This window comes from Mya arenaria, chromosome 8 (assembly GCF_026914265.1).
Source record: "Mya arenaria isolate MELC-2E11 chromosome 8, ASM2691426v1".
Lineage (NCBI taxonomy): Eukaryota > Metazoa > Mollusca > Bivalvia > Myida > Myidae > Mya > Mya arenaria.
In genome coordinates this window covers 73,900,260-73,924,946 of record NC_069129.1, presented here as the reverse complement: position 1 = coordinate 73,924,946, position 24,687 = coordinate 73,900,260, and the positions used below count along the sequence as shown (strand labels likewise).

The window sequence follows — 24,687 nt, the reverse complement described above, 5'->3', positions numbered from 1 at the left end:
CCGGTATTTACTTCCGGTTTTCTGAAGATGGCGAATGTGTGAAGGAAGCGATGATGAATATATCGCTTTGATCCTGAATAATTGACGAATCGAATAGAAATTGGTACATTCATTTTGAATCATCATTATCTATTGTCTGTTATGCACTTCATATTTTCAGGATATTTTTGAAAATAGCAAATGTAAATGCAGGTATTTTGAACATTGAAAATTTGGAGCGTTTTTGTTCGTCTCTGAGTTGGACATAATTTTAGCTAGTTGTATGGCATTAATTGCGAATTGTTATAAAATAATGAACACATAACATTGCAGACTAGTCTGAAGTTGCTAGAAAAACTTCTCTTTTTTAGATTATCGCGAAAACTTGTTGCATTACTTAGTCAATTTTGTGGTTTGCTTACTTAAGTCATTTTCCTACTAGTTTCTCACTGGTAATATGGTATAATAACTGCATTATTTCTAAAAGTATTACACAGTATGTATTTGGTTTTTATTGAAAATACTTGAGCAGCAGCCAGCAAGTATTATTTTCCAGTCTGTACAAAAATCATGATCGCAAAATTCCATAAAAGCTTCAAAGAGAAAATAGTGGTGTAATTTATATTTCAGTAAGGAAAATCGCCAGAATTTTTGGTTGAATATTTAGTGAGAAAAACTTCAAAACTGCTAGACAATGCTCCAGTACAAAAAGTGTTAAGAAAACTTGTACTTAAGTCATCACTTGAGATGTTTTATGATTATGGGCTCTGAACAAAGATACATATCTGATTGGTTAAAGCAACAAATCTATGTATAGAGGGTCACCAAAGTCTCAATGATTGATTGATTAAGGTTGTTGGCAACTTGGGTAACCCTACCATGATCTTGGAAGTGACAAACCTCAGAACTATAGCTTTTCTTTGCATTAATGACTATTTACGCATTTAATGTCTATTTGCTTTATTGTTTTCAGGAATGTGTACAAAAGTTGGCTAACATCAAACCATGCATCTCTACAACCTGACCCTTCAGAGGGCAACAGGCATCACCAGTGCTGTCCATGGTAACTTCTCAGGGGCAAAGCTACAGGAAGTGATTGTCTCCAGAGGAAAGATTCTAGAACTGCTTCGACATGACCCAAACACTGGAAAGATATATCCTGTTCTCACTCAGGAAATATTTGGCGTAGTTCGCTCGTTGATTCCATTCCGGCTGACTGGCGGAACAAAAGGTTACTAGATATTAATACTTTTTCTAATTTCTTGTTAAGGGTTTTCATTTTGAAGCGTCATCGAAATTGGGCTTTTGATTCAACATGCCGAAGTTTAACCCTGCTAAGCCTTGCTTTTTTAAAACAAATTTTGATTAAGCCTCACTAGCAATGTCATTCTTATAAAGTAAAGACATTTGTTGTAGGGTGTCGCTCATGTTGTTGAAATATTCAATTCACTTTTTCTGTATCATTTCAGATTACTTGGTTGTTGGCTCAGATTCTGGCAGAATTGTGATCCTTGAGTATCTGGCCCAGAAGAATGCGTTTGAAAAGGTAAATTTTGTTATTGGAAGCTCAGAGGTAGTGAAAAGTGTTTTCATTGCACCTGTATCAATTGGAACTTGAATATTCAGTAAGAGCATGATTCAATTAATAAATTTTAAGTCTTGTTCTTGTAAATTTTGCAATATATGGTCAGATTTTTTTTACCACTTTCTGGTTGAGAGAAGTTTGTCACTTTGATAAAAATTTAGAATTCCAATTTTGCTTGGAAATGAACAAGAATGCTTTAAAATTAGCGAAAGATGGTAATCACGTTTTGTTTCTTAAGATACCAAGCTTTATCATAAAAGTAGGTATGTTGTACATTTAAAAAAAAAAGGATAGAAAAATGAGAAAAAAACTTTTTCAAAACATTAAATTGGGAATTTTATTGTCTCGTGGTATTTATTTTAACAATGGAAATGGCGCCAATTTTAGGCTCCAAATAGGTCAAAATAAAACACTGATGGTATACATGTATATGTTGTAAGTTTAGTTGATTTATGATCATTTAAATATATACATTAATGCATTATATTATGTGTAGCATATTGGAGCAATGCACGATTCATTACTATTAAAAATTAACTAATACACTGGTTGACTTTCTGATAGGTTCACCAGGAAACATTTGGCAAGAGTGGCTGTAGAAGGATTGTTCCCGGACAATTCCTGGCTGTAGATCCTAAAGGCAGAGCTGTGATGATTGGTGAGTGATGGACTAAAAGAAGTCAGCTACAAATGATAGGATGTTAAAATTTGATTTCATCTACCCCATTATTACAGTTATTGCATCGTTATGATGACAAATATTTCCATGTATGTGATAAAAGGAAAACACTTCAGCATTATATTTATGTTACGTTCTCGTTTATTTTCTCCATACAACTGTCAACCTTATGGAATTCATACATAATTTTCCCTGTACTTTCCAGGAGCTGTGGAGAAGCAGAAATTAGTGTATATCCTGAACAGAGATGCCCAGGCGCGACTGACCATCTCTTCCCCCCTGGAGGCCCACAAAGCCAACACTTTAGTCTTCCACTGTACTGGGGTGGACGTGGGATTTGAAAATCCAACATTTGCCTGCCTTGAGATTGATTATGAGGTAGGGAGCTGAGTTTGTGTCAGTTGAAAGATTTTTTAATATGTTTTGTCTTCATAGCGACTAAAATCTTGACATTTTATGTAGGTTTCTTTATAAATTATGAAACAGATTGTTTTACCTACTAGTATGACCTTTGTAAATTGTAGCAGCTTTTACATTTATACACTTAAGTAACTCCCTTTTCTATCTTTGACATAGAAATGATGCTTACCGTGTTTCACCTGATTCTATGTGATTACATCATAAAACGTACTGATCTATGTCAAAATAGCCTTTCACACAAAAACACCAAGCAATGAAAAGTTTCCATCATGAGAAATACCTTCTCATTTGTTAAGAGTTTTGGGTATGTTTAATAAGTACAGGAATTTACATTAGATTATCTGACCATGTGTAATTATTAATGACTAACGATGCCTAAGTTTTCATGTGTCAACTTCTGCAGGAATGTGATGCGGACCCGACAGGAGACTCTGCTGAGAAGTCTCAGCAGCTTCTCACATATTACGAGCTGGATCTGGGGCTGAATCACGTGGTCAGGAAATACTCTGAACCCCTTGAGGAACATGCAAACTTTCTCATCTCTGGTCAGTACTGCATGGCAAGCTTAGTGATCTTCAACATTGTAATCAGGAGTATTTTGGAATATTTTGTTAATTCAAAACAGGTTTCCCCTGAATGATTAATCTTCATTGATAAATAATATGCCACAATTAATAAACAGTTGACTTCATGTTGTCTCCGCGATAATTTCCAATAGCTTTTCGACATGCGTAATGTTAAATTACATGCTTATCTTCTTTTATTATAAAAGTATGTGCTCATTTAACAGTGCCTGGAGGTACAGATGGTCCAAGCGGAGTGCTGATTTGTTCAGAGAATTACATCACATACAAGAATATAGGGGACCAGCCAGACATCCGATGTCCCATCCCGCGTAGAAGGGTATGTACTGTGTGGAGCCTGCCTTATTGTTCATTAGATAGTTCATACATGCTGTCTTGCATTTCACTGAGACAAGGATAAAGTTTCTAATTAATATTACATTTACATGGAAGAAATAAATTGACAATATTAAATATCTTAAAGAACCGACTCCCACAATTATGACACGTTTCAATTGTCAGGTCTACTGCTGGGAAAAATACACAATGAACAAATGCTTACATGATATGGTAACAACACCAAAGTGTTGTTTCATATTCAGTGTGACATGTTGAACACACCTGTTTCATACTTTACAGAATGACCTGGATGATCCAGAAAGAGGAATGATATTTGTCTGTAGTGCCACACACAAAACAAAGGTATGTATTGCTGTAATGTGCAAGTCTGCATGCCAAGAATAGTCCCATTGCCTGGTGTTCGAAACTTATTCAAGGAAATTTATCAAAATATTGTTATTAAATGGATTGATTAAAATTTGATGCTATTGGAGTAGAAATAGAAAAACATAGGACTGCAAATTATTTTTGAACAAATTTCTGATAGTTATTGTGTTTGACAGTTGGTTCCCACTTTTTCTTTTCAGTCTATGTTTTTCTTTCTGGCCCAAACGGAGCAGGGGGATATATTCAAGGTTACCTTGGAGACAGATGAGGACATGGTTACGGAGATCCATCTGAAGTATTTTGATACGATCCCACTGGCAGCAAGTCTTTGTGTTCTCAAGTCCGGATTCTTGTTTGCTTCCTCTGAGTTTGGCAATCAGTAAGTTGCACTGTTTGGAAAAATCACAAATATGTGTGCAACATTGAGATGATGCTTACCGTGTTTCACCTGATTTAGAATGATTACACTTTATAATTTCTACTGATCTTTGTTGCATACAGACCTTTAAAGTGGAGTAAAATGAATCTTAGACATTTTTGCGAAAGTATAGTTCGGTTGATTACTTCATTTGTTAATGAGACAAATAGGTGGTAGATGCATAGACATGATGTTAATCGTGTTTCACCTGACCCAAAGTGATTCAAAACTTTTCCCGAAACTGAACTATGCATCACCATTGCATGCCTTAGTATTTAGTTCACGTAAGCACCTCTCTCAAACAAAATGTTTCAGTTCAAGCTTCATCTTCATATACCTTGGTGACTTGCCATATAGCATCTACAGCTAGATTTATTTCTCGACACAAGTTTGCTTAAATCTTGCCCCAAGACTGGATCCCGCCACACCTCTCCATTACTGTGTACTTCTGATGTAGCATATATAAGAAATGTGTGATTATATTGGATATCTTTAAACTAGATGCATAGAAATGATGCCAATTGTATTTTACCTTATGCAAAGTGATTAAATACTTTTCCCGAATCTGATCTATGCAACACTTCTGCTCTTTGTGCCATTTGTTGTCACTAGTATAACCTGTACAGTAGTACAGGTAATTTCAGAAGATATAACAAAATTTAGAAACAGTGTTAAAAATTTGCCAAATGTTTTTCTTCAGTAACCTGTACCAGATAGCCCGGCTTGGGGACGATGATGACGAGCCTAGGTTCAGCAGTGCCAGCCCCCTGGAAGAGGGAACTACTTTCTTCTTTGCTCCTCGGCCCCTCAAGAACCTCGTGATGGTGGATGAGATGGATAGTCTTTCTCCCATTATGTCTTGTCAGGTAAAAAAAAGTCTGTCACTCATTATGTCTTGTCATGTAGAAAGATTAGCCTCGGGCTTTAAATCCTGGAATATGATACTTGGGTCACTGTTAAATTGTCTTCGGATTATCAGTTTTGGCTTTTGTAACCTTAAAAAATAAGCAATTTCTTGCAAAACCATTTAGGGTAGATAAAGAAAGTAGCTCATGAACAGACATCCTTGAAATGCACGTACACATGTTCTTGCACTCTGCTGCAAAAGCCTTAAAACCAACATGAATTAAAGTAAGCTTTATTGATGAATGTTAAAATAGTTTGTTTACAGACAACAATTTTGCTCTTTCAGATTGCAGATCTTGCAAATGAGGACACGCCCCAGCTGTACACTCTGTGTGGGCGTGGACCAAGGTCCTCTCTCCGGGTACTCAGACACGGGCTTGAGGTAAACTTATACTACTTTGTGTTTGGGAAGTAAAGCGTGATGGTTCTGTCATAGCATCAGTCACATTGTCAGCATAATGTGATCCTTATAAATTTGGTCACATCTTTAAAATGTAATGTTGTGAACATAAAACTTGTGCACATTTCCTCAGTGACAATACACATGTGTTCCATGTAATATATCACTATTATAAGTAACATACTAGCCAACATGGACCCTGCTATCATTTCAACTTCCTGGGTTGTATATTTTTGTTTTAAATTGGGATCGTACCATCTAATAGAACAGTGCATTTTACAACTTGGTCTCAGCAACATTGAGATGATGCTTACCGTGTTTCACCTGATATAGAATGATTACACTATAATTTCTACTGATCTTTGTTGCATACAGACCTTTAAAGTGGAGTAACATGAAATTTAGATATTTTTGCGAAAGTATACAGTGCTCCAGCCAGGTTTTGAAAAGGGCAGGGTGGAGTTTTGAAAAGGGCAAGCTACATGAGTCGTGTAGGGGCGTATGGGGGTGGTTGTGGGAGGGGTCCACCCCTGTCACAAGGGTTTTTTTCTGGGGGGGGGGGGGAGGTCTCACCCTAGAATTTGTTTTGTTTTCATACTCATTTTAAATCATTTTCCATGATTTTCAGACTTGAACAAAATGGGGCTTTTTCTCAAAATTTAGAAGGGTGTGTTTTAATATCAAAATTAAAATTTGTCTTATTGTCTGTGGTATAGTGTGATTGCACTTGACTGGAGTCTTCTTTAGTGCAATGCCACATATTTCTCCTAAAAATCATGTAAAATGAAGAAAAAACAAAGACAGTTGAACATTTATTGAATTGTCTTTGGTAATATAATGTTTAATATGCTCATGTTTTAGAATAAAATGACAATAAAAATCACTGCCCTTTCTTAAAAGTCACTTATAAAACATAAAACATTAATAAAATAACTCCTAAATTCGGTCTGACAAAATGGCGGTTTCGGCGAATTTTGACAAGATCGTGGATATGATAGGTAAACACTAGATAAAGCATCAACATATTTTTGTGGGTTACAAAGAAATTTTCATCATTAATATTTTACAAATAAACTCTCAAAACATTTACTGAATAAGTGATGTATTTGATTGTGTTAGCGCCACTTTTCCTGTGTTTATAAATCGGCAGTGACCGTCTGCTTCAAATCAACACTGTTTAAAATGGCGAGTCTCGTCTGTACAATACAATAAACAATTATTTAAAAATATTTAATTGTGCTTGACAACATTTTTCACCATCCCCTCACATTTTCTATCGCATTTTATGAACTTTCATCATTGAATAAACGAGTTCTCAATGTATATTCTGATTGGCTGGTATTCAATAGCTCCGCCTCCTGCCGATGTTCCCTATTTGGCTTTTGCTAATTATCGGATTAAAAGATGACCGGTTATGAAAACACATGTCGTCTGCTCACTACACAAATACACAATTAGCTGTCATATGACTTGGACAAGGCACATGGGAAGATGAAAGGACAGTACGGCATATTTTAAGCAGTCGGCAATGGGGCAACATGGTGACACCTAGCGGGAACACTATTATCATAAATATTACGTAATTTGTCTCAATTATGACAGCGGCTGCCGATCTTTAATAATGATTTCAATAGTAAAAAGGGCACTAACGGGATAATTAGCGCTAAAAGAGCATTTGTGAAAAGGGCACTACTCAAAAAAGGGGCAGGGCGGTAAGAAAAGGGGCACGGGCGCTGCGCCATTGAAAAACGGGCTAGCTGGAGCACTGGTATAGTTTGGCTGATTTGTTTATTTGTTATTTAAGGACAATTGGTGGTAGATGTGTAGTCATGATGTTTACCGTGTTTCACCTGATCCAAAGTGATTCAAAACTTTTCCCGAAACTGAACTATGCATCACCATGCCTTCTTATTATGCCCCCCTTCGAAGAAGAGGGGTATATTGCTTTGCATAGGCATGTCGGTCCGTCGGTAGACCAAAGCTTGTCCGAGTGATAACTCAACAATTCCTGAACGTATGGTCATCAAACTTGACATGAAGGTTGGGCCTGACCAGTAGATGACCCCTATTGATTTTAGGGCTCATCAGGTCAAAGTTCAAGGTCACAGTGCCCTTAAATGGTAAAATAATTTTAAAGCTTGTCCGAGTGATAACTCAACAATGCCTAGACCTATGGTCATCAAACTTGATATGGAAGTTGGGCCTGACCATTAGATGACCCCTATTGTTTTTGGGGGTCATCGGGTCAAAGGTCAAGGTCATAGTGACATTGAATGGTAAAAGGTTGTCCGAGTGATAACTCAACAATGCCTGCACCCATGGCCCTCATAATTGACTTGGAGGTTGGGCCTGACCAGTAGATGAACCCCATTGTTTTTGGGGGTCATCCGGCCAAGGGTCAAGGTCACAGTGACCTTGAATGGTAAAAGGTTGTCCATGTGATAACTTGACAATGCCTACACCCATGGCCCTCAAACTTGACTTGGAGGTTGGGCCAGACCATTAGATGACCCCAATAGTTTTTGGGGGTCATTCGGGCCAAAGGTCAAGGTCTCAGTGACCTTGAATGGTAAAAGGTTGTCCGTGTCATTACTCGACAATGCCTGCACCTATGGCCCTCAAACTTGTCTTGGAGGTTGGGCCTGACCAGTAGATGACCGCTATTGTTTTTGGGGGTCATCGGGCCAAAGGTCAAGGTCACAGTGACCTTGAATGGTAAAAGGTTGTCTGAGTGATAACTCGACAATGCCTGAACCCACGGCCATCAAACTTGAATTGGAGGTTGGGCCTGACCAGTAGATGGCCCCTATTGATTTTAGGGGTCATTGGGCCAAGGGTCAAGGTAACAGTGACTTTGAATGGTAAAAGGTTGCCCGAGTGATAACTCAACAATGCCTGCGCCCATGGCCCTCAAACTTGATTTGGAGGTTGGGCCTGACCAGTAGATGACTCCTATTGATTTAACGGGTCAGAGGTCAAGGTCACATTGACCTTGAAAGCAAACTCGACAATTCCTGGACCTATGGTCATCAAACTTGACATGAAGGTTGGGCCTGACCAGTAGATGACCCCTCTTGACTTTGGGGGTCATCAGGCCAAGGTCAAGGTCACAGTAACCTTTAACGCAAAAAAGTTAACAAATCTTCTCCCAGTGATATCTCAACAATGCCTGAATCTATAATCATCAAACTTGACATGAAAGTTGGGCCTGACCAGGAGATGACCCTTATTGATTTTAGGAGTCATTGGGTCAAAGGTCAGGTTCACAGTGACCTTGAATGCGAAAATGTTTCAAGTGATAATTGGACAATGCCTGCACCCATGGCCCTCAAACTTGACTCGGAGTTGTGTCTGACCTGTAGATGACCCCTTATGATTTAAGGGGTCATTGGATCAAAGGTCAAGGTTACAGTGACCTTGAACGAAAAATGCTTGTCTGTGTGATAACTTGTCAATGCCTGCACCCATGGCCCTCAAACTTAACATTTAGATTTTTGGTGACCAGCTGATGACTACTATGGATTTTGAGGTCAAAGGTCATGGTCATAACACACTCTATCCTCAAACTTTGAATGGTCATAATCTTAAAACTGCCTCAACGGCATACAATGTTAGCGACAAATCAGCTGTCATTTCGGTCCATGCATATTTCATTCAATTGTCCATATAATCCTGACAACATGGCGCTCAGGGGGTGCATAATGTTTGACAAACATCTCTTGTTAAAAAAAGATACAATGTGACGTGTACTTGACTAATGGATATTGCTTAATGCTTCATTTGATTGATCATTTATTTATGCCAGAGTTATCTTCATCGCTCTGAAATCAATACCTACATGTAAATTTAACTTGCTGTGCTCTTGAGAATAATTGGAAAATTAGAACTATTTATTTTTCATCCTTACTGACCAGCCACTATTTCTGTGTTTCAGGTATCTGAAATGGCGGTGTCAGAACTGCCTGGTAACCCGAATGCTGTATGGACAGTGAGGAGACACTCTGATGGTAAGACTTACAGTGTACGAAGGGGTATGCAGCCTGGCATCTTTGTTCACTGTTGAAAATCTGGGTTTTTTGTTTTATGCTGCAATATAAGAAATCTGCTGCCTGATAGAGGGTCTTGTATGTGGCTTTGCCATATTAAACCTTACATACTAGGAGGTAATATTGATTGAAAGTGGAAAATTCAACAGTGAATGCAGACAAAAGGCTATGCCCCATTCTTTAATGTTCTAAGCTTTTTTGCAGATTAGGTGCCCAGCTGTAGCAGTGTTGTAATGAAGCGGTGTTTTTACTGTACCATGTTTTGTCAGTGTTCACAAGTGCAAGGGAAAAATCTTAAATGGCTTTATGAAGCTTTGTCTAAAAACTTGACCAAAAAGTAGACAGCTCTTGTGAGTGGTCTAGCTGGCAAGTTTGGACAAGTTTCTGTGGCCCAGAACTGTTCCAGAGGTCTTCGCAAGGTGTCTTTCCTGCAAGCCCTTCAATGTGGGCTTGACAATATGAAAGATGTTTTGCAGGATGATTTAACATTTGTTTGTAGTTTTGGGAGTAAACAATCCCTTTGTATCCATGCTGAGATGAACATGTATTGGGTTTTATAAGTAAAGAACAGTAACTATGGCGATTTTAGCTGCATAAAGTAAAAGCACCATGGTAACAGCAAAGAAAAGTTTATGAGACCGAGACTAACAACACCCAGGCTGGTGGTTTGTGTAGAGCCAAACACCAGACCTGCTTTCTATTTCAGATGGAGTCCTAGGTCACATGATAGCGGGCTTAAACAGGTGGGTACTTAGCCTTAGGCCAATGTTTAGTTGAAAAGGCAGAGGACGAAAGATGGAGAATGAAAAGATTTTGGCAGTCTTTGTAATGGGGAGGAAGCTTTGGAATGAGTTGATCTCGGAAAAGGAATATTTCAGCATTTTATGCTTATAATCACTTCTGTCTGGCCCACTCTCGATTGACTGAGTAACTGTTTGTTATGCGATGGAACTGTTAAATTAGACTGAAATTGATGACAGCATATTTTTTATGACTTCAAAGTAAAGAACTTACACTAGTTAAAATAATACCAAATTTTACTATGTAGAATGAATATTTTCATAGCAACTTTGTAGAAATTGCAATAATATCACTGACTTGAAGGAAATTTTACTCGTATCATTTTAAAGGTCTGTGCAATGTTTTTTTTAAGGAGAATATAGACAATAGAAAACAAGAAGGTGAATCATGCATCCCGTAAATGTCCCTTTAACTTGCTTTGCATAAAACTTGTTCTACAGCATGTGATACCAAAGGAATTGACGAGGGTTGAGATTTATCTTTTAAGATTGTGTGCACCATGTGACCATTGTAATTAACTGTTATCATTTACTGCTGAAAGATCTTACTGTATTTATCTGGCAGTATATTGCACAGACCTTAAAGATGTACACTTGCTTTAAACAACATTCAAGCATTGCAGCTGATGTATACTTTCAGAGGAGTATGATGCATACATCATCGTGTCCTTCGTGAACGCCACGCTGGTACTGTCTATCGGTGAGACTGTAGAGGAAGTGACAGATTCCGGCTTCCTGGGAACCACGCCCACATTGTCTTGTTCCCAGCTTGGTGATGACGCTCTTGTGCAGGTAGGTGGGCTCAAGTCTCGGGGATTAGTTTAAATAATTTTTGGTGTTAGTTAAATGCCTAACAGGAAGACAAAATCACATTGATAATGATTATGAGATGGATCACTTCTCTCCATTTCTGGTTTTCAGTACAGTTGAATGGTCCATAATCCTGACTATATTTATAACAATATTGTTGCACTGGAATGGCTGAAATGATGAACTATATTACTTTATGACTTAGCTTGATTCAAAAGCATGGCTTAACTGATCAGCCTTTAGTGTCGTTAAAAGATCTGAAGACCGAGGTACATCTTGATGAACATAAGTTGTCATATCTATTGCAGTGCTCAAAAGAGCAAGCGTATTGAAATTTTATTTAATTGTGTTTATACCTAGTGCAGTGAGAACAAAAGGACCTAATGTAAATTTGGTTTGAATTACTATTGTTTGCAAAGAAACAAGTTAGTTCACATTGCAAATTTGCACTCATGGTAATGTGATGATATTTGCTGAAACAAGAACAGTAAGACCTCATGTATTTTGAAGTTACGTGTCATGCCACTGTGCTGCAAATGCATTTGTAGTTGTGCCTGTTGTGGACAATCAATGATATCCTTACCACACCAAGTATCTCAAATGTTCATGTGCAGTAAGGCAGTTCAAACTTCGCAGTTTTGTTACATGATACTTGAACATCCTTTACTGACATTCCTTCGACTGAATGTGTTTAGCAGACACTCAAAGGAAGAGGTGGACCTATTTAAAACTGCTACTATTCAACAAGTGCTGAATTCATTTTCAAACAGTAAAATTTATGTTTTTACACCTGATATGGCTGAAATGATGAAGTTTATACTTTATGACAAAGTCTGATTCAACAGCATGGCTTAACTGATCAGCCTTTATCCAACTCTGGGACTGAGTCAAACAATCACTAGGCATTTCCACATGATTTCTTTCAAGATGGGAGATATTGTCAAACCTTTCAAGTACAGTTGAATGTCTCATAATCCTCTTTGTATAAGACTGTTCTAAGAGCATTTCTAGACAGGTTTAAATAGTGAAATTATATTGCTGTTACTTTCAGATCTACCCGGATGGAATCCGCCACATCAGATCAGATAAGAGAGTGAACGAGTGGAAGACTCCAGGCAAGAAAAACATAGTCAAGTGTGCTGTGAACCAGAGGCAGGTCGTTATTGCCCTCTCTGGTGGAGAATTAGTCTATTTTGAGATGGACCCTGTAAGTATTTAAAAAGCGGCACTTGTTAGATTCACATCTATTCTTTTGACCAGAACATTTAAGGAACGATTCCTATTTTTAACTACTTAGGTTTTCATAAAGTGAAACATGGTTATTTGAATTATAACGCCATTGGGGAGGGCAAGCGGTATAGCAGTGTCTGACTTGGTATGGAATTATTTTAGTTAGGTTTTACTTTAGTGACCAAATTTGGTATCTAGGAAGAGTTTATGAAGACCTTTTGTGGTACTGCGTTTTGGGCCCCTAGTGTCAAGGTCAAGGACACTTAAAGGAGTGCGCTTCCTGCAATATGAACAGGAGATAACATAGACTAGGCTAATGTTAATTTACGATAGTGAACATGGTGGTTTAGCTAAACACCAGTTTCATGTTTAAAAAAATAAATAAATAGCTCTTGCATGTATTAACTTTTCAATCTGAATCCTGCATTGTTTCTTCTCTCATTTGCAGACCGGCCAACTGAACGAGTACACAGAACGCAAGGACATGTCATCTGACGTGGTGTGTATGGCTCTGGGTCGTGTACCTGCTGGAGAACAGCGGTCACGCTTTCTGGCAGTTGGGCTGGCTGACAACACAGTCAGGATTGTCTCCCTGGATCCAACAGTAAGTAAAAAAAAAAAACAACAACCCTAAATCTAGTTTTCCTGTATTTCTTTGTCGTTTACTGGTTTCTAAATAATCAATGCTCTTTTGTTAGTTAAGTGTGTTTTGATTGATCCTTCTGCTGCTTATAACAGCAAAGGGCTACATGTCACTATTGCTATCTTGAATAATGTTTGTTTAGTTAAGATGTAACTCTTATTACTAGGTCATTATATTGCCTACTTGTACCACTGTTTTAGTGGAATTTTGCTTTCAAGTTGGCAAGACTTTGATTTTACTTGCATGGTTATATTGAATTGGTATTACTTATGTATGTTTCATATCATTCATGTTTGTCGCTCATTGTAGGACTGCTTGTCACCCTTGAGTATGCAGGCCCTGCCGGCGGCCCCAGAGTCACTGTGTATAGTGGAGATGGGGGGCACGGAGGCCAAGGAGGAGACTGGAGAGACGGGCACAGTAGGAGGGCTCTTCCTTAACACAGGACTACAGGTAGAATATTATTAGTAGTGTAGAAATCATCATTCTTGTGTTTAATATATGGAAGTACATGACAAATTTATAACAACAACAACTTTTAGTGCGCTGGGGATTGTTATTTGAAGGAAGGCTTTAGGGCTTGTGTAACCTGACTCCGAATTTACTGCCAAATATTGAGGATTATATGTGACCTGTACATGATGGAGGCTTGGACAGTAAATTTTTAGTTTGCTAGTCTTGTAGGGTGATCAATTCAGAGAAAGTTAAATGAAATTTGATCGGATCAATGGTGGTTCAAACCATGTATGGCTGAAATGATGAACTATATAACTCTATGAAAATGAATGATTCAACAGCATGGCTTAACTGATCAGCCTGTGTTAGGTAATAAAGGGAAAACACTGGATTTATTTCCAGACTTTATGAACATATTTATTATTGTGATCAAGTAAGTCATTCATTATAGATGCATGTTCATTAAAATGGTTTTTGGCAGTTTTACAGCAAATGTTTTTATCTTTGGATTAAGGTGTAATATTTTGTTACACATATATTAATGGACACATATTTTATGGATCAAGTTTTAAACTTTAAATAAACAAGAATCTGATCTTAGTTTAACAACTTGAGCTTTTTCAACTCAGCTAAAGGGGGAGCTGGGGTTATTCCTTGGGAATCAATCCTACAAGCAATTTGCCTTGGAGAGACTTTCAACAGTGCAATAATTTGGCTGACAATCTCCCTGCTTCATGAGAAATTAATATTGGAAAGTATGGCTGTTTCTGGAAATAAATTGTAGACAAATGAACTAAAAGATGTTTGTGACCTTGTACTTACTCACAAGAAAAAAATAATCTATTGAAGTTTAGAAACTGAAATGATGAATGATCTTCTCCACTTCATGAGAACTCCTGATTAGAAAGCATGGCTTAACTGATCAGCTCCGGCTTACAAGGAAGTTAATTGAAATTTTGACAGGATCAGTCGTTGATATTAATACAGCTGAAATGATGAACTATATAACCGTATGACAAATGTTGATTCAACAGCATGGCTTAACTGATCAGCTGTTTCTGTAATAAATTGTTGACTCATGAGAATTAGTTGAATTGAAATGCATGTAAATGTATGTGATCTGATAGTTCCTTGTAAAGAAAAAATCAATTGATGTCTGGAAGCTGAAATGATGAATGATCTTCTCCACTTCATGAGAAGTTATGATTAGAAAACATGTTTTCACTGACCAGCTTCTGCTTAAACGTGGTGGAAAATCTCGATTAGCTGAAACAAGTTTTAAAAAGCAAAGTAAATCATAATTTAATGCCTGTTTCAGAATGGTGTGTTGCTGCGGACGGTACTCGACACTGTGACAGGTGATCTTTCAGATACAAGAACCAGGTACCTGGGATCCCGTCCTGTCAAATTGTTCCGCATCACAATGCAAGGCTCAGAGGCTGTAAGTACCTAAACAATGGTTGATGTTTCAACTGATTTGATAAAAGTGCTCTTAAGTTCTTCTAGTAGTTTTTGGGTACACAATATTTCAGGTAAATTCAATACTTCTCAATATTTACCATGCAGTAATATTGCTTCGACATACTCTCTATCCTGCTTAACTATAAAACATCCCTTGCAGGTGTTAGCAATGTCAAGCAGGTCATGGCTCAGTTATGCCTACCAGAGTCGCTTCCACCTCACCCCTCTCTCATACGAGTCACTAGAGTACGCATCTGGGTTCGCGTCTGAGCAGTGCCCAGAGGGTATTGTCGCCATCTCAACCAACACACTCAGGTTGGTACCTTAGTTGTTTTCCATTTACCTTGAATAAAAGGAAGTTCCAGGTTGATTTTAGGTAATGTACAGAGATGGGTGGCCTCTGATTATTGAAGTGAAAAGTTTGTTATTCTTACAAGAAATGGGTAAAAAAGCAAAGGTCATAAATCAGGTGGATTCAGTTTAACTAACCAGCTTCGACTTGCAAAGAATTTGAATATCTGAAAAAGAGGTCATTTGAAATTCAAACAGCTGAAATGATGAACTATATAACCTTATGACAAATGTTGATTCAACAGCATGGCTTAACTGATCAGCTGTTTAAGGATATACATTTTAAAACAAAATTGTGAATGTGATATTATAGTCCCTCATGCATTGGAGTAAAATGAAAACCTTGACAGGAAGAGCACATGTTGAAGTGGCTCAAATTTATGACCACAAGCACACTGGCAAAGAGATCTAATTACTGAGTTAGCCAGGCAGCTGGTTTTCGTTTAGGGGTGCTTTGAAGCTGAAATGATGAACGATCTTCTCCACTTCATGAGAAATTATGATTAGAAAACATGTCTTCACTGATCAGCTTCTTCTTCCAAAAAAGTGAAATGAAATTTGATTGGATCAATGGTATTTTTAAATATGATAAGGCTGAAATGATGAATTAGACAACCTTATGATAAATTTTGATTCAGCAGCATGGCTTAACTGATCAGCCTATCTATCAGAACCAGTCAATAGAGTTGAATGTATCTTGCATTATTCGGTTCATGTTTATCAAACAAATGAATCAATAATAACACTGATCGGTTTTTGTTTTGCAGGATTTTGGCTCTGGAGAAACTAGGTGCCGTGTTTAACCAGGTGTCTCACAACCTGCCATACACTCCACGCAAGTTTGTCATCCATCAGGAGTCTGGCCATCTGATCACCATAGAAACAGACCACAACGCATACACAGAAGCCACCAAGGCACAGAGAAAACAGACACTTGCTGATGTATGTAGTCTTCTAATGAAAGTTATGACATTTTTGACAGAAATTTAGCTGTAATTTAGTTTTAATGGTTAATTGTTAATATCCATTTACTTGTGTATTGCCATCTACTTGTCTTTTTTGTACACTGAATTAGCCTACACTGAATTACCAGCAGTTAGATTGTAGATTGATAAGTAACATCAGACACTGATTTAATTGCTCCTTCATAATTGATAAACATATTCTTGGTTGCCCACACACAAAACACTGGCAAAGTGGCTTGCTTAAAACTGAATTTAACATTGTCAGACATATAAACAGCTTTGTAATTCAAGTAAATGCGTAAGAATTTTGGCTTGTTTATCCAAATTCTACTTTTGATAAGCGATTAGTATTATACAGATTTGTTTGTCTTGCAGGCGATGATAGAGGATGCCCAGGAGGAGGAACGGGAGCTGGCTGCAGAGATGGCTGCAGCGTTCCTTAATGAAGACCTCCCTGAGTCTGTGTTCGGGGCCCCTAAAGCAAGCGCTGGCATGTGGGCTTCCCTCATACGTGTCATCAATCCAATCACAGGACTCACCCTCGATACCGTGCCCCTAGAACAAAATGAGGCTGCTCACTGGTAAGAGTTCCAGTTAAACTTGTCATAAATAATTGTAATATTTGATAAGAGTTTAGGAGTATCCTATTGTATGGAGGCAAACTGTTTTTATATGTGGATTAAGCTGTTTTATAGTTAAATATACTAGCTCATTTCTAGTTTTTGCTGAATTGCAATGAGAAATTCTTGACAATTATTTTTCTTTTTCAGTATATCGATAGTGAAGTTTTCCAACTCGCCAGAGGAGACCCATGTGGTGGTGGGTGTGGTCAAGGATCTCACCCTGAACCCTCGCACCATCAGCAACGGGTTCCTCTACACATACAAGCTGGTTGAGGGGGAGAGGCTAGAGTTTCTACACAAGACTGTCGTCGATGAGTTGCCCAGCGCTATCGTGCCCTTCCAGGGACGGGCTCTTATTGGTATTGGCAAGTTCCTCAGGATTTATGATCTGGGAAAGAAGAAATTGTTGCGGAAATGTGAAAATAAGGTACTTTGTATTTTATATATTTGCGTTTTCTAGTTCTTTTAATGTTGTTGTCATTTTGAATGCGGTATGATGTTGATCAGTCATGGCTTCCAGACCCACAAGGGGAATGTTTTTTTTGGCCTCTCAAGGACAAACAGATGTAAGAGTGATTCATGTCAGCTAACAGCTGTATCCTTATTCAGGCTAATATGTATAATCTGAAAGTTTTAAGACTTTTCCAAATGAATCCTTGTATAACATGTTGTATATATATCCCACTTCAGCACATCCCAAACTTTGTGGTTGGCATTCACACAATGGGTAACCGTGTAGTAGTTGCAGACATCCAAGACAGTTTCCATTTTGTGCGCTATAAGCGTGCTGAGAACCAACTGATCATATTTGCGGACGACACAGTCCCACGCTGGCTCACAGCCTCTTGTCTGCTGGATTATGACTCGGTGGCAGGAGCTGACAAGTTTGGAAACATTACTGTGGTATGCAATTATGTTCTTACTTTGCTAATTAATAATTTAGGAGCTAGAAATGTTGGACAGATAAATGTAAGGAGACGAATGTTCTCATTTCAGAAAACGATTCTGTTCAGTTAGATTTTTGTCTACTTGATGAATTAAGGACTAATTTCATATGCATACACATGTACATCTCAAGTTTATCACCCTTGGAAAACATTTTCGGGTAGAACTTTGCTTAATTGTTGTATAAAGATCATACTCATTACAAAAACAGACTGAGTGCGTACAGCATTAATTAAAACTGTTGTATAACTTATGAAATGTGTATTATTTAAAAGGTGGATTTTTATAATGAATAAATTGCACTGGTGACAAATGTAAATGATCTTGTCGTTTGCAGATTCGCTTGCCCACAGATGTGACAGATGATGTGGATGAAGATCCAACAGGAAACAAGGCACTCTGGGACAGAGGCCTGCTCAGTGGAGCCTCACAGAAGGTAGGAACTAGGATCATAAGATAGTGAGGCATGTTTTCGACTGTTAGTTTAATAAACATATGTTTTTGTTTATTGTGTGTGAAAGAAATTCTATCATCTGTTCTTGGTTTTCTTGCCTTTTAACATCAGTCATTAAAAACATGACCGTAAAGACGTTTTGAGATGATGACAAAGTCAATCCATTCTCTGATTGATCAGGGGAAGTAACTGGTGACGGCGACTCTGCTGTCTGGAAGGAGTTGTTTGCCCTTGCAACTGGCGGTTTTCTCTGGTTTGTCAGGGGCAGCAACTCTGACCTGGGCTAGTGATCTCCCTTGATGAGGCTGGCTCAGAGCCTCAAGATGGAAACTTGGATCTGATCTTAATTAACATGCTATTATTTTTTTTGGTTTTGATCGCTTTTAAAATGGCTTAACATATACTGGTGTTTGAAAAATCTAGATCCATGTTAAGCAGTTTTGAAGAGGAAAATTTCACTGAATGCAGTGGAAAAAATGCAACTGTAGTTATGATTGCTTTTTAAGAACAAAATATGTCTATTCTGTTCCATTAGATTATGTTGTATTCTGTATATATTTACTTGGATGTTGTCTTCATGTGCAAGTTTGGAATTGTCAGTTCTAAAAAGTCCTGTTGTACATATTCAGTTGGTATTTTGATATGATGACAAAGTCAATCCATTCTCTGATTGATCAGGGGAAGTAACTGGTGACGGCAACTCTGCTGTCTGGAAGGAGTTGTTTGCCCTTGTAACTGGCGGTTTTCTCTGGTTTGTCTGGGGCAGCAACTCGGACCTGGGCCAGTGATCTCCCTTGATGAGGCTGGCTCAGAGCCTCAAGATGGAAACTTGGATCTGATCTAAATCAACTTGCGATTAATGCATTCATCGTTGATTATGTTGTAAGCTTTGGTGTTCACCTGTCCTGTACACATGTTTGATTAGTATGTATTTTGTGAAAGCTTAAAAACCTTGGTCATATCAGTGACTAATCTGTCAAAAGGATTAGAACTGGCATCACCAAATACTGATTGTATCACTGCTTTTTAATGAAGTGTATAAAAACACTGATCTGTTCTACAGCTGTTCATATGTTAGTCTGTGACAAGTAACAAAGTCTAGATTAATACAGAAACAATAGATATCATGATATGATGACAAATTCAATCCATTCTCTGATTGATCAGGGGAAGTAACTGGTGACGGCGACTCTGCTGTCTGGAAGGAGTCGTTTGCCCTTGTAACTAGAGGTTTTCTCTGGTTTGTCAGGGGCAGCAACTCTGACCTGGGCCAGTGATCTCCCTTGATGAGGCTGGCTCAGAGCTTCAAGATGGAAACCTGGATCTGATCTAGATGAACTTGCCATGGATGTGTTCGTTGTTCATGTTGCAAGCATTTATATTTACCTCTTCTTAGTAAAAGCTGGAAATATTCTGTATTTTGAATGTACAGATTTATGATAGAGACAAGTGCTGGTGTCTCTTAAGGGCCAATTGTATTACTTAGATATAATACTATTTAGTTGCAATGCTTGTATATATGAAGAAATACTTCCTGTTTTGTTCGAACATCTTTTGCTTTCTTGTGCATGTGAAGATGTTTGGCAATAACTGTATTAGCATACTCGAAAACACACGCATCTTGATATGATGACAAAGTCAATCCATTCTCTGATTGATCAGGGGAAGTAAATGGTGACAGCGACTCTGCTGTCTGGAAGGAGTTGTTTGCCCTTGTAACTGGCGGTTTTCTCTGGTTTGTCAGGGGCAGCAACTCTGACCTAGGCCAGTGATCTCCCTTGATGAGGCTGGCTCAGAGCCTCAAGATGGAAACTTGGATCTGATCAGTATAAATTTGCAATTAATTCAAAAATCATTTTTTGAAAGTGGGAAGGAAAAAAAAAGTGAAGTGAAAGTTTTATGACTACATAGGGAATTTACTGCTTGATACTTTTACCTACATCTAGAATAGTTGCCAAAGATTGCTGAATGATAAACTTGGCAATTGTAGGTTTGTTATATCTTGAGAAACAATATCATATTTGTGTACCTGTCTAATAACCATTAATACTCTGTATATCTTAGGCTGATGTGATGGTGAACTTCCACATTGGTGAGGTGGTCACCTCCCTGCAGAAGGCCACCCTGATCCCAGGAGGCTCCGAGTCCCTCGTCTATACCACCCTGTCTGGTGGAGTTGGCATGCTTGTACCATTCACTTCACACGAGGTAACCTCTTCTGCTGTTAAAGCCTGGGTTTCAGTTATGGTGGCCTTGAAAGGCTTGAAACGTTATGCATCTGAACATGTTTTCAAATTTCAATTCCTTTTTCAATTTCACCAGAAAAATGCTGTTTAATAACTTGTATAATAGGTTTGATCAGCATGAGACCATTTCTTTAATTGTTAAATTTTGTGAATTTGTTGCGCTGGAACATGATAATGATTTCTTGCATGAAGATGATGACAAAGTCAATCCATTCTCTGATTGATCAGGGGAAGTAACTGGTGACAGCGACTCTGCTGTCTGGGAGGAGTTGTTTGCCCTTGTAACTGGAGGTTTTCTCTGGTTTGTCAGTGGCAGCAACTCTGATCTGGGCCAGTGATCTCCCTTGATGAGGCTGGCTCAGAGCCTCAAGATGGAACACCTGGATCTGATTCAGTGCATGGTTAAACCCGCCCATGTTTCATCTGTATAATGAATGAAAAAAAAAAATGACATGTGGTTGTATATACCCAATTCTCAAATGAACTTTTTGTTGTTGGTGTGATCTCCCAACATAATTTTAAATGTTGCAAAGTATACTATTGTAGTGAATGTTTAAAATTCATGTATACCTTTGTACATGACTGAATGACACGTGATGTCCATATTGCAGGATCAGGACTTCTTCCAGCACCTGGAGATGTACATGCGCCAGGAGGGCCCGCCTCTGTGTGGCCGAGACCACCTCTCATATCGCTCCTACTACTTCCCTGTCAAGGTAAGCTGTTGTGGTGTTTGAATTTTTCTTCATGAATCTGCAGTTGCTAACTGATGCATATTGCTCACTCATAGCATATCTGAGGCCTAAAAAAAAAATACATTTGGTTCGGGTTACCCGACCCTACCTACGGAATAGGCGCCGACCCTACCGTTTTTATAGTCAGTTTGAAAAAAAAATGAAAAACTAAAAAAAATAAAATATTTCGTTTTTTTTTTTAATTGCTTTTTAATATTAAGTTTAAACCTTAAATGCTTGTACAGAAGATAGCTTTAACACCATTATCCAATGATGAAAATTATATTCTTATATAAAACCTAATAAAAAAAAAAAATAAAAAAAAATAAATAAAAAGCCTACCTACCCTACCTATTTTTTTTAAGGATGTAACCCTAACCAAACAATTTTTTTTTTTAGGCCTGATATGTTTATGTATGGGTGATAAAAAAGAATACTTAAAAACAGTTCCTTCAAATTTATTTGAACAAGTTAGTAGGACTCCTTAATCTGAAACTATGACACCAGTAGATTCAAAAGAGATCTGTTTTAATGGTCTTTGTATACATTTATGTATATTGAATGAAATATGAACACATGTATACAAAAGGATGTATGCATAAGGACATGTTAAATTTACATTGTCACTTCATTAGTCTCTCATTAGACTGTCAATCATTTTTATATACAACGCATGTAGTTTTATTTCAACCTTTTCCCTTTCAATTCTTTTACAGAATGTAGTTGATGGTGATCTATGTGAAATGTTCAACTCCATGGATGTCGCAAAACAGAAGAGTGTTGCTGAGGAGTTGGACAGGACGCCCGCTGAGGTCTCCAAGAAACTGGAGGATATCCGCACTAGATACGCATTCTAAATATTGACCTCTCGTGGTGAACATGTGTACATGACGCATTCTAGACACTGACCTTGTAAAGAGAAAGTGCACAATTCAGAAGTTAAACATTGGCAAACTTGTGCATACAAACTGACCAATCCTGCATGTCATGGTGATATGTGACACATTTCTGGGCTATTCTGACCAATTATGAATACCCAGTACATTTTGTGGTGATATGTGACACAAGTCTGCAACTTCTGAAAGTGAACACTGTTATTGTGACCGAGTGCCTTTAATGAAGGAAGTATCTGGATGTAAAGTTGTTAATTATCTCTGTTAATGCACTGAACATTATTAAATGTATCTGACCTGAGAACAGTAGACATTTATGAATGAATTCAACAAAATTGGATATTTATTGGCTATTGTCAGTATGTACATTGGTCCTTATTCTTATGATATTTTAAGCGACTAAAAGACGTTTTAATATTGTAGTTGTAGATATATGAAGTCATTATCATCTGTTAACAATAAACAGTGGACAACATGTGACATGGAAGATAAAACAGGCAGCTTTTGAAACACTGAACAAGGAACATGTATACTGTTGCACTTGCCATAATGATGCATCTTAAAACATTGCTTGTTTCTGTTTAATGTGATGTGTTCAAAATCAATGACACAAGATAATCAATTAACATTGAATTTTGATCTGCATTATACAAAATGTTTTTTTTTTTTAGCTTGACAAAAAATCATTGTATAAAATACACAGTTTCATAGTCATAGCTTGAATGTCATTTGTTTGATATATGTGAATAAATCGTGAAATTTTTATATTGTTTGATTTTGTTTTCAGGTGATCTGTGTTGTAAAGATTTCAGACCTGTCAGATCTTCTTTTCAATATCTAAAGCGATTTTAGTCTTGACGTTTCAGGTTTTTTGTAGATATATATGGCCATATAATTTAGCCAGATGAATGTTCAGAGGTTCTTCAAACCCAGAAAGTATTTTTCATTATGAATTGGTGGATAGTTTTAAATTTGGATATTTAATGATGCATCATGGACACCACAATGTGATGTAACAAAATCAAAGAAACCACAACTGTATAATGTTGGAATCAGAAAACACCAAGTTATCAAGCTCGTCTTTGATTAGGATGTAGCTCATAAAACTATGACCTTTACAGAAGAAATATCCCTTCTCCCCCATCGTGCTTGGGGTGCTGTTGCATTATCTCTGTGTCCAAGATATCAATTAATGCATGACTGTTATATCCATGATTTACCTTGTGCTGCAACTCTAGAAAATCTTTTCGGTAATGATGGCCTTACTCCTGATGCCAATTTGAGCGTCTTTTCAAAAGCACTAAAGCATTTTGAAGCCTGACATTCGACCCCCATTGGTGTATCAAGCGCTCTTCATTCAGACAGTTTGTGACACAAATCGTGTTTATATTTTTCTTCAAAAAATATTCCAAGTAAATTTTTTTTTTTTTAAACCACTGATTTTCTGTGCATTTGGTAACTGTACACTCCTACATGGAAAGGAATTAGTATTCGCAATTAAATTACTTGTTTTCCACTCCATTTTAACTTTAATACTATTGTTGTAGTGTTATTTTTGTAAATAAGAACTGAATAAATATGTTTAAACTAATATGATGTTCAAACAAGATGGACAATTTATTATTATATTTATTCAACGTGTATACTATATGTCGTAGATATTTTTCTTTAGTACAACATCTTAAATGTTCTGTTGAAGGGCTTAATTTAACTGAAAATAATTACTTTTATTGATCTTAAGAGTCTACATATTATTATATATATATATATACAAACCTATGCAGCTACGCATACTTGATTTCTCATATTTTCTGAACTGCTGGATTGATAATCGCCTTTAAAATGTATAAATGCCGACTTATGGGGTACTGTCAAAGCAAATGAAAACAAATAATTGATTTAAATAATCCTTATACTATTAAATTATCTAAAACATCATCTGGGCCCTTGAACAAACTGGCTCATAAAACTGTGCAAGCATATTGTCCAAAAACTTCCAGTGTCAATATATTTTCATGAAACTAACACTTTTTAGCTCCACTGGCTGAAGGCCATGGAGCTTATGTCGTCACAGATTGTCCGTCGTGAGTGCGTGCGTGCGTGCGTGCGTAAACTTTTACTTTAAACGACATCTCCTCTGAAACTGATAAGCGGATTTTGACAAAACAGGAATGTTCCTTTGGTGGTCCTTTACCAAAATTGCTCAAATGGTTCCGGTCCATTGCACAATATGGCCGCCAGAGCTAAAAATAGCAAAATCTTTAAACGACATCTCCTCTGAAACAGTTCGGCAGATTTTGATGAAACTTGACAGTAATGTTCCTTGGGTGGTCCTTTATTAAAATTGCTCAAAT

General features: G+C 37.5%; 1 protein-coding gene across 1 annotated transcript; it reads left to right on the top strand.

Moving 5' to 3' along the window:
• Window positions 1–6: 6 nt before the first annotated feature.
• Window positions 7–23,096, top strand: LOC128243213 (splicing factor 3B subunit 3-like). Its single transcript, XM_052960818.1, has 26 exons — window positions 7–103; window positions 953–1,210; window positions 1,449–1,525; window positions 2,129–2,222; window positions 2,449–2,621; window positions 3,067–3,208; window positions 3,454–3,566; window positions 3,866–3,928; window positions 4,153–4,331; window positions 5,071–5,236; window positions 5,563–5,658; window positions 9,611–9,683; window positions 11,163–11,314; window positions 12,384–12,539; window positions 13,011–13,166; window positions 13,515–13,658; window positions 14,980–15,102; window positions 15,283–15,437; window positions 16,241–16,415; window positions 16,814–17,019; window positions 17,209–17,488; window positions 17,752–17,964; window positions 18,344–18,442; window positions 20,525–20,668; window positions 21,318–21,422; window positions 22,157–23,096. The coding sequence occupies exons 2-26, from the start codon at window positions 985–987 to the stop codon at window positions 22,295–22,297; spliced, it is 3,651 nt and encodes a 1,216-aa protein (XP_052816778.1). The 5' UTR covers window positions 7–103; window positions 953–984; the 3' UTR covers window positions 22,298–23,096.
• Window positions 23,097–24,687: the final 1,591 nt, after the last annotated feature.